Source organism: Halichoeres trimaculatus, unplaced genomic scaffold, assembly GCF_033239565.1.
Source record: "Halichoeres trimaculatus isolate MK-OKI-2021-1 unplaced genomic scaffold, fHalTri1.1 fHalTri1_scaffold_23, whole genome shotgun sequence".
Taxonomy (NCBI): domain Eukaryota; kingdom Metazoa; phylum Chordata; class Actinopteri; order Labriformes; family Labridae; genus Halichoeres; species Halichoeres trimaculatus.
In genome coordinates this window covers 12535256-12545511 of record NW_027437201.1, presented here as the reverse complement: position 1 = coordinate 12545511, position 10256 = coordinate 12535256, and the positions used below count along the sequence as shown (strand labels likewise).

General features: G+C 39.8%; 2 protein-coding genes across 3 annotated transcripts; both read left to right on the top strand.

Moving 5' to 3' along the window:
- Positions 1-28: 28 nt before the first annotated feature.
- pms2 (PMS1 homolog 2, mismatch repair system component) lies at positions 29-4883 on the top strand. Its single transcript, XM_074662875.1, has 15 exons — positions 29-454; positions 716-855; positions 1023-1109; positions 1193-1295; positions 1382-1565; positions 1746-1913; positions 2078-2175; positions 2263-2362; positions 2509-2593; positions 2683-2835; positions 2915-3737; positions 3821-3988; positions 4074-4174; positions 4257-4426; positions 4526-4883. The coding sequence occupies exons 1-15, from the start codon at positions 441-443 to the stop codon at positions 4667-4669; spliced, it is 2538 nt and encodes an 845-aa protein (XP_074518976.1). The 5' UTR covers positions 29-440; the 3' UTR covers positions 4670-4883.
- Positions 4884-5234: 351 nt separating this feature from the next.
- rsph10b (radial spoke head 10 homolog B) lies at positions 5235-10243 on the top strand. 2 transcript variants are annotated; one of them, XM_074663918.1, is made up of 16 exons: positions 5235-5487; positions 5574-5649; positions 5926-5994; positions 6164-6337; positions 6415-6500; positions 6575-6695; positions 6783-6959; positions 7070-7175; positions 7269-7384; positions 7724-7913; positions 8010-8115; positions 8758-8837; positions 8965-9113; positions 9204-9308; positions 9397-9547; positions 9702-10243. In XM_074663918.1, exons 1-16 carry the CDS (start codon positions 5339-5341, stop codon positions 9899-9901), a joined length of 2055 nt encoding a protein of 684 aa, XP_074520019.1. In that variant the 5' UTR covers positions 5235-5338; the 3' UTR covers positions 9902-10243. The 2 variants fall into 2 exon arrangements, with proteins under 2 accessions (XP_074520019.1, XP_074520018.1); XM_074663917.1 differs by having other exon boundaries at positions 7070-7384.
- Positions 10244-10256: the final 13 nt, after the last annotated feature.

Sequence of the window (10256 nt, the reverse complement as noted above, 5' to 3'; positions counted from 1 at the left end):
CTAACATCTCATTCGGTCAAAGATCTCAGTCTGTGTGGTGATGTAATACCAAAACGTTTAAGGTAACTGTTTCTTAAAATACTTTCAGTACTTATGGAAATTCCCCTCGCTTTAATTAATAACTATCATCGTGTTTTAGGCTTCCTCGTATAGTTTTAGTTTTTTTTTAAATTAACAATTTGGTTCATTTTTCAACAAGTCGAGTTGCGTAGTTGTCGCGCATTATTGACGCTCGTGAACCATCAACACACAAGCGCGGTACTGCTGCACTTTTGTGTTTACATGGCGAAACGTGATGCTCTGTAGCGGCTATAGTAAACACAATATAACATTTGCATACATGGAAGGGGGTTAGTTGGGGGTTCCTGGCAGACTGCGTTTCAGGAAAAGTATTGTATTGAAGTTCTGAGTTTACTTTGCGAAGCCAGAAGTCTCTGAAGATGTCTGAAGCTTGGTAAGTCAGCCACCATGACACTTTATTAGCTTGCCTGCAAATGAGGGTTTTCAACTGTATGCAAATATAATTGTTGAAAACAGCAGAAGATTTTCCCCAAGAATAACATTTCGTGATATAATTAGGATACATGACACTGGATGAGCATTATTTTATGATTAGCTGTAGGATTACATGAATTAATTCACTGCAGCAATAGTGTGTATGCTATATGGCAACGTTAGATACTATTGTCTGTAAGTTCTCGTTTTCCCTTTGCAGTTCTGAACCTGCAGGAGCCATCAAAGCCATTGACAAGCACTCTGTGCATCAGATCTGCTCAGGACAGGTGGTGCTGACTTTGGCCACTGCTGTCAAAGAGCTGGTGGAAAACAGCATTGATGCAGGGGCCACTAATATTGGTAATTATTTGTACAGATGATAATACAGAGGTTGTAATCTGTTACTCGCAATGTTTGGAGACTTTCAGTACTCTTCCTGTATAAAAATGAAAGATAAAGGGGTTGAAATGCAACAACATAAACTTCTTTTGAGAAAAACGTTACGATCACATTGTTACATTTTCCAGATGTGAGGCTGAAGGAGTCTGGAACTGAGCTAGTGGAGGTGTCAGATAATGGCAAAGGAGTAGAAGAGGCCAACTTTGAGGGATTAAGTAAGTGTCAGCTACTGAGTTATCCAATTTCTTTGTAGTGTTTTACATTATTTGACTTATTTTTTTCTGTTTGTTTCATTAAGCCTTAAAGCATCACACGTCAAAGCTGAGGGACTTTTCTGATCTCATCCATGTGGAAACATTTGGCTTCAGAGGTGAAGCCCTCAGCTCTTTATGCGCTCTGAGGTAAATCACACAATCAGCCCCGTTCAGTTGGCACATTTAAGTTTTATTACACCAGCTGCAACTTTCACTTACCCTCCTCCTGTCAGTGATCTGGGTGTGGTAACGTGTCACGAGTCCAGCCAGGTGGGGACCAAACTGGTGTTTGACCACAAAGGCCACATGGTACAGAAGTCACCTCATCCTCGTCAGCAAGGCACCACTGTCAGCCTGCAGCAGCTCTTCTACACTCTGCCGGTTCGGCACAAAGAGTTCCAACGCAACATCAAAAAGGTCAGTAAATGACCATTATTTGGTTTGATGATGATTATAATCCCATGAACAACGAAACACATTAATTTATGTATACAAAGATAATAATAAGCAGAAATAGAGTGAAGCAAAAGTGAAAGAATCAACCTGAGTAGTCTATTTATTTATTCTAAATCTTAAAATTTTATCCCTTTTTTTCAGGAGTATGCCAAAATGATACACGTCCTGCAGTCCTACTGTATCATCTCCACAGGAGTGCGAATTACCTGCTCAAACCAAAATGGGCAGGGAAAGCGCAGCACAGTCCTCAGCACCAGTGGCAGCCAGAGTATGAGAGACAACATAGGGGCCATATTTGGACCTAGGCAGGTCAGAACTATGATTTCACTCTTTTCTTAAATGTTTTTTTTTTTTTTTTTTTTAGCTTTACTTATTAAACAATCATGGGCAAAACCATGACTTTTGATGTCTGTTATTTCAGAATCAAAATCAGAAATACTTTTTTGATCCCATACGTTACATTTCCTTCACAGCTGCAGAGTTTGCTCCCTTTCCAGCAAGTTTCTCCTTCAGAAAATATCATCGAGGAATACGGACTCAAAGAGACAGATTTACCCAAACAACTTTTTACGTAAGTAACAGTAATGAACCACAGTTTGTTGATATCTTCTTTCCAATAAATCATTTTTTGAAGTACTTAAAAAATCTGTTTCTGCAGCATCACAGGGTTCATTTCTCGAGGAGACCACGGTGTTGGGAGGAGTGCCACAGACAGGCAATTCTTTTTTATCAACAACCGGCCATGTGATCCTCTCAAGGTTACTTATGTCATGTTTAAGGCCCCGAGTTTAACATTTATAACTAATATACACACATGGAAGTATTTGGTTTAAATCATATGAGGTAAGTAAAAACTATTAAGCTTAACTATTAAATTTTTGTTTCACTGTGCTACTGTTTGCAGGTGACCAAAGTCGTGAATGAAGTGTATCACATGTATAACAGACATCAGTATCCATTTGTTGCCTTGAACATAGCTGTAGCCTCTGGTAAGATGATTGCTGATCGGAAGTTATCTCAGATCGACTCAGCTGTTTGTTTACTATACAAGCTCTTTTCTTTCTTTTTGTTGTTTTAGAGTGTGTGGACGTAAACGTAACCCCAGACAAACGACAGATCTTCCTTCAGGAGGAAAAACTCCTGCTGGCTATTATAAAGACTTCTCTTATCAACTTGTATGAAGCTGGAGTTAATAAAATCAGTCTGAACAGTGCACCTGTGTCTCTGACAAGTAAGAACACATCTCTACATTAAGCCTATAGAGCACATGAGGCGTATGCATTGGTATTAAATCTGCCTTTTTTTTCCAGAAACACCTCTTGCGTTGGATGGCCAACATGTTGCCCAGTCTAATGAAAAACAGCCAGAATCAGGTGCTGACTTGGAGCCAGTGGGTCCAAAGACATCCATAAGTCTGGCTGGACTTAAAGCTGCCTTTTCAAGTCATCACAGCTCAAATTTTGGAAGCAGACCAAGTACTACAAAAGCATCTAACTGTGGCCCAACACAGAAAAAACTACAGTGTTTTTTTGGAGGTTCTGTCACACCCTCTACCTCCAAATCAAGTATAAAATCTCCTTTGAAATCCACCAGAGATGTGGGGAAAGGTGCAATAGCAGGGAAGTCGGTGTTGGATGGGTTCAGATATAGTAGGATGTCAGGCGATGATGCAGACAGTGAAAAAGATGAAGCTGTGTTGATTAGCAATATACCAACACCAGATGTTGAGTCCCCTGAACTCAGCACAAACAGTCCATCTGAAGAAACACCTGATAATGCCCAATCTCCGTCTCCAGACCTGGAGTTAAAGACTGAGTCAGATAAAGACTATTCCGCTAGCCCAGATGCCAAAAGATTTAGGAAAGATGAACCTCATGTTATTGTGGAATCCAAATCAAGCACTTCATCAGACTGTTTTAAGAGATCCTCCTCTGCAGTGGATGCTCCAGTCATCGTACAGAGAAGAACAGTGCCTCTCCACTTTTCTCTTAAGGAGCTGGCAGGAAAGCTAAAAAGATTACAGGACCAGCAGAAACAGAGGAGCGAGGATAAGCTGCGCTATCGACGCTTCAGAGCTAAGATCAACCCTGGAGAAAACCAAAGTGCAGAGGAGGAGCTGAGGAAAGAGATCAGGTAGGATTCACTTATCAATAGAGTGGATTAGACAAAATAACAAAGTGATTCAACACGAAATCTTTCTTTTTTCTGTCTCTCAGTAAGGAAATGTTCAAACAGATGGAGATCATCGGTCAGTTCAACCTCGGCTTCATTATCACAAAACTCAACTCGGACATCTTCATGATCGACCAGCATGCAACAGATGAGAAGTACAACTTTGAGATGCTGCAGCAGCACACCGTGCTTCAAGGACAGAAACTCATCCTGTAAGAATCTTGTGCTGATTAACAATGAATGTTTTTACAACATTTTGCTTGCCAGTGATATATTTTGTTTGCTTCCTGTTTGCAGCCCCCAAAAGCTTCACCTCACTGCTATCAGTGAAAATGTGCTCATGGAGAACGTTGAGATATTCAGGAAGAATGGCTTTGAATTTCTCATTGATGAAGACGGTATGAATTGATTCTATTGCAAATTCTTCTTTTCAGTGTTAGTGTTTCAATCACTTAAGTGTTTTTTTTTTTTTTACTGCAGCTCAGGTGATGGAGCGGGTTAAGCTGGTATCTCTGCCCACCAGTAAGAACTGGACATTTGGCCCAGCTGACATTGAAGAGCTGATCTTTATGTTGACCGACAGTCCGGGGGTCATGTGTCGACCATCTCGCGTCAGGCAAATGTTTGCCTCCAGAGCCTGTCGCAAATCTGTGAGTTTGCCCAAGTAGTAGAGAGCCTTTTTTAATGATTTATCACAATATTTTAATGTTAGAAAGTAACCTACTAACATTGTTGGCATCTACCTCCAGGTGATGATTGGCACTGCTCTGAGCGCCACTGAAATGAAGAAGCTTGTGGTTCACATGGGGGAGATCGAGCACCCATGGAACTGTCCTCATGGTAGGCCCACCATGAGACACCTTGCTAACCTGGACATCATCTCTCCAGACTGACAACGTCAAGGAGGAACCTGCTGGAAGTCCTTCTTCACACTGTTTTTATATAACTAGAAAGTGCTTTGATTAACAATGTTGTTCAGATCAAACAAAAAGATTTTAGGTGGTTTATTTTTTATTATATATCTGTTCCGATCAGGAAGGTTCTGATTTTATTTGTATTTTGCATCAAAAAGTGTCAGTTTCTTTTTTAATCTTTGAAACACAAATTACCGTGGTTAATAAACAAGATATTTTTTCAGAATGTGTTTCCTGTTAATATTATTTTCAACATAACATACATTGATGGAAAAAATATTTAGATATAGAATATATAAATAAAGCATAATCAATATCCTGATTTAAAAAAGGCAGAAAAATATTTCATTGTATTTCTTAACAATAATATTACTGCACAATTGTGTATTTTTTAAGAAAGGTGAATTATTGTTCATATTCGGGAAAAAAAATCGACAGAACGAGCGTGAAATTCTCAACAGGTGTTTTTGGCGGTAATGTTGCGATATTAACCTTTCTGGGTGTTGGAGGATGCCGTAGTTTCAGCGTCTCCTGTCGTTACTATGGAAATGGCATAAACTGACGTGAGAGATGCACAACTAAACAGCGTAAAATGCAAGAGAAGAATTTAGAGAGTAAAATGAATATAAAAACCGTAAACAAATAACTATGAGGACCAACACAGCTGCCAAGGGAGGAGAAGAAACAAAGCCGGAGCGTTGCTCTGGTGTTTCACGGGTGAACTTAACGGATATAAAGCAACACGAGAAAGAAGCCATTCACGAATTCCCGTCAAATATACTCTTAGTACCACAGAGGTAAACCAGAATTCACAACAACAATTAGCCAACTGTTTTAGAGTACTCGTATGAATATTAAAGGCTTCCTGGTTTGTCTCTGGCAGGTATGAAGGGGATATGATTGAAGGACAGTTTCATGGAGTTGGTCTTGCGTGTTTTGAAGGAGGTCATGTATACAAGGTACAACTGCTCACACACAGAAATGACTGGTTAGACACCGAATGTGTATTTTCCATGGATTTCTATCCATGTGGTATTCTACTTCCTTAGACTATCAACTTGAGAACATCAAACTGTTTAATTGAGATTGAATTTACAGTCATTTCATTGTATGCAATTAGCTGCAAAGACAATATATTGTCCAAGCAGTTTGCAAACTCTTTATTTAATAATTTAATAGGTGATATAAATAATTTAGCTCTATTTTATCTAACTCAGTTTGTTGTGATTCTTAAGGGGATGTTTTCTAAGGGACTGATGGATGGTCGTGGTGTCTTCACATTGGCAGGTGGATTCAAATATGAGGTAGGGCACAAAAATAACAGAAACTGTTTATATAACTGTGATAAACATATATTATGATTTCTTTTTCTGATGTTATATTTATAATTGTAACCTTATAGGGTGATATGATATGGTTTGAAGACATTTATGCTCATAGTGTAATCTTCAGGTACATTTTGTATCATTACAGGGGGAATTTGTCTGCAACCAGCCCATGGGCGAAGGCACCTTCATCTGGCCTGATGGCAGCACCTATAATGGCCAGGTGTATAAAGGTTTACGACACGGGACTGGAACCTTTACGTTTGCAACAACCTGTGTTTCATACACAGGGCAGTGGGATCAGGGGGCAAAGCATGGAAAAGTAGAGTCCACCCTCTGATGCTCATATTCTTATCTATTACGATGTATTTCTGTTTTAATTGGGATTCTTTGTGTCAGGGAGAAATTTTTTACAACAAGGACAAAACATCCTGGTATAAAGGCTACTGGGTGAAGAACAGCAGAGAGGGTTGGGGAGTGAGAGGGTATGTATGGACTTTATGTGTAAAATCTGTGGCCTGAGCTGTTTGAACTGAGAATTACATCTGTGTTTTAACAGCTATCCCTCTGGTAATACTTATTCTGGTGAGTGGAAGAACAATCAGAGACATGGAAAAGGAACCATGAGGTGGCTCGCACTGGGAGAAGAGTATTCTGGGATGTGGCAGAATGGAGTTCAGGTATAAAAGCTCTCAATTGTTCCATTGTGATATATTAGCCCCAAAACAAACCGTCTGCTTACCTCACCAGCTCTCTTGTTTTTGCAGCATGGACGAGGCACTCACACCTGGATCCTGAGGCGAGCAGATGGGTCTCAGTACATCAAGAACAACCAGTACACAGGGGATTTTCTGCGAGGCCAAAGGCATGGACAGGGAACCTTTTACTATGCTGGTGGAGCAGTCTATGAAGGGGAATGGAGGAAGGACAAAAAACATGGAAAGGTCAATCAATGATATCTATCATACATTCAAAATAGACTTTTATATTAACCATTTCACCCTTTAAAACATCAACGAGCATCACCTCATTCTGTGCTGGATATGATTCACAGGGAAAATTCACCTTTAAGGATGGCCGTGTTTTTGAAGGAGACTTTGTGAATGATCAGATGATGACCGACATCCTGAGCGGACAAAGAGAACCCACTCCTTTCTGTGGTAAACACCAACATCATCTCTTTTCAAAACTACCCACCCTATTCGATAGTGTTACAACCTATTTCAAGATTTTCATTTCATCTCGTATTTTAGGTCCGTCTCCACTGCCAGGCAGCGATTTGTCAGTCTTGGGACCAGACATGGCCCTGAATATTGATCATCTTCTGGATCAAATTCCAGAGAGAAACCGGGACACTGAGCGCGAACAGGTAAGATCACATATGGGATCATTTCTTCATGTCCTCATTGATGTATTGAAAACACAAGGGGTCATTTTATCATCCACCAGCACTACATAATTCCTATAAATTATTCCTGATCCCTGTGTGCTATGAAATTGGACTGAAGATTAACCCACAAAGAAATGAAAAAACAGTATTTCATGATTACACATGCACTTAAATGTTAAAGCCCTCATGAGGAAATTGTGGTTTGTGATGATTCTAGCGCCCCCAGTGGCTAAAACATCTTGTATCTTTGCTGATTTTTTTCCTAAATTAATTTAGCTGCATTGAGTTCTCATTCTTTGATTTTCACACTTGCACCAGGTGGAGTTTGTGGTGCTGAGGCTGGCCACAGAGCTCAGGTCAGTCTACAGTTTCTACAGCAGGCTCGGCCAGGCCCACTCTCCTGATAACACCTTCCTGCTGTCCCGCCTGCAGTTGTGGCGCCTCCTAAAGGACTGTTACATCCATCATCATAACATCACTCTGATACAGATAGACAATCTGATCAGAGGTGAGGAGTCACTCATTATCTCTACAATGTAATTAACTCAAGTTAGAGGATAAAACAGTATTTTTTGTGTTTGATGATTTTTCTCTGCTCCTTTAGATGCTCCTACAGCAGATCAACATTTCCCTTTTGTTTCCATCCTTCTTCGTGGGCTCCTCAGCTGTCTGGTTGTTGTGTCCTATCACATCTACCATAAAGACATAATGTAAGCATTGGCGTTGTTCTTACAAAGACAAACCAGTAAAAAATCTTTTAAAACCGGCCAAGTGACATGCCATGCAGGTGCTAAAGGATGAAAATGTAGGCTGGATACCCAAGTAAATCCAAACAGTCACTTAACTACTCTTTGATGGATGGCCTTTACATTATTCACAAACATTTGTGGTCTCCAGACGATGAACGCTAATGACTGGAGTTTCCCTGACTGTTATTATAGCGCTAGCATGAAGTTTGAGGTAGTTAGTTAAGTTTAGTTTTTCCTTGTTTACTTTTTAATGCTAGATGAAATTACGTCAAAATTAATCATCCAGTTCTTGATGTTTTGTGTCAATAAATTTCAGCGCACTTGTAATAGTGAGTATCAAAATCCTTAACTCATCTTATATTTTCCTCAATAAATAAATGTCAGTAAATTTCAGCGCACTTGTAATAGTGAGTATCAAAATCCTTAACTCATCTTATATTTCCTTATTGCACATAAGTAGCATGCTGTTTCCTGCACTTCTCACCTAGTTACTTTCAACTGCAAATCCATATTCAGTTCCAGAAAACAGAATCACTTATGATAAACTTAAGCAGTTTTTTTTTTTTTTGTCCTTGGCCACTGACATAAAGTATTTTTTTACAGGACACAAAAGAACCTACTGGCCTCCTGTTTTTCCAAACTGATGACAGACAACATTCTTCCTAATGCTAAGAATGTCAAAGGTACTTACAATAATGTATTTCAGACAATTGGGCACACATGTAGAGGGTGTAAACAGTTTATTACCCGAGAAGAGACACAATAAAACCAACACATATGTATTCATTAACAACATCTGTGTTCATTCAGGCTTCCTGTTTAGACATCCAGACTGTGCCGTAGTAGCAATGAGCTACTCAAAGAGGTGCTGGGAAATCTATCAGGAGTACTGCAAAGTCTTTAGAACCACCCAAGATGAGCCCACTTTGACCTGCAGACACCTGCTGTGGATTTTCAAGGTCAGAAGACCAAACCTTTTCCTGCATTTAAACTTAATTTCACCCAACACACAAAATTACACTGTTAATGCTAATTTCAACCCCATGTAGGATCTTCATCTGCTGGACACGAACCTGACAGTTCAGAAATTACTGCAGCTCATCACCTCAGAAACCAGAGATCCTGAAAACTATTCCTCCTGTCTGGATCTAGAGGTCTGTCTAACCTGTAACCACTTTCACCTTGTTTCGTATGTTCCTTTCTCCTCTTTGTGTAACTTTGTGGTCCCATGCTTTATTACAGATTACGCTCCTGGAGTTTTTTGAGGTACTTTTGGGTGCTGCTGAGGTGAAGTGTCAGCAGGTTTGTGGAGGTCTGGAGGAAGGGGGCTTTAAAACTGAAGACAGAAAAGATGAAGTGGACGCTTCTGCTCAAGACGTGAAGGGAAATCAAGGTTGGTTGCATTGGTGGTCATGATCTACTACTAATGTTTTTTGTATATTAAGATTATTCGTAGTTAAATCTGTGTTCAATGTTTTTGCTGAAATAAGGAAGTAAAAATTTTCAAAAACTTCTGTCTTATGTTGATGTTTTGGTATTTCTTTCAGCATTCACAGAAGAGCATGGAGGAAGAACAAAAGTGGATGCCAAAGATCATGACCCTGAGCTTTTGATTCAGATGATCCATCAGTTCTTTAACCACTTTTTCTTCCCAGCTTATGAACACTATCAGCTGGTTTCCAAAAAGGTTACAGAGGAGCAGCTACACAAAGAGGCCTGGACACACGAGGCCCAGGCTACAGGCTAGCAAAGAGCTCAACACTCTCCAAATCACCTTTTCTTCTCCATTTTGTTGCTCAGTTTGTCTACATGCCTGAATGCATTGAGTTGATGCTAAATGATAGCTAATTAGACATCTGTGTTAACAAGCAGATGAACAGGTGTACTTAATTCAGTGGCCACTGAGTCTGTAAGCACAATACATCTACTTAAACACAACCACCAGATGGCATCATTACAGTTATAGTCCAAGATTACTCTGCTGCAGAGCTTCACTGGCTCTTGTCTCTGACATAAAAAAGCTATGGGTTGCCAAAACCTAACAAATTCACAATGTTGCTGTGAATTAATAACAGAATGAATAAAGAAATGGATCAGTTAAA

What these genes read in the sequence shown, in the direction of transcription:
- pms2 (XM_074662875.1), top strand. An exon ending in GGCCATGTGATCCTCTCAAG is followed by an intron (nt 2,363 to 2,508) that starts GTTACTTATGTC and finishes TACTGTTTGCAG; the next exon opens with GTGACCAAAGTCGTGAATGA. An exon ending in GAACATAGCTGTAGCCTCTG is followed by an intron (nt 2,594 to 2,682) that starts GTAAGATGATTG and finishes TTGTTGTTTTAG; the next exon opens with AGTGTGTGGACGTAAACGTA.
- rsph10b (XM_074663917.1), top strand. Translation starts at nt 5,339, where the DNA reads ATGAGGACCAACACAGCTGCCAAGGGAGGAGAAGAAACAAAGCCGGAG. An exon ending in AAGGAGGTCATGTATACAAG is followed by an intron (nt 5,650 to 5,925) that starts GTACAACTGCTC and finishes GTGATTCTTAAG; the next exon opens with GGGATGTTTTCTAAGGGACT. An exon ending in ATCTACCATAAAGACATAAT is followed by an intron (nt 8,116 to 8,757) that starts GTAAGCATTGGC and finishes ATTTTTTTACAG; the next exon opens with GACACAAAAGAACCTACTGG.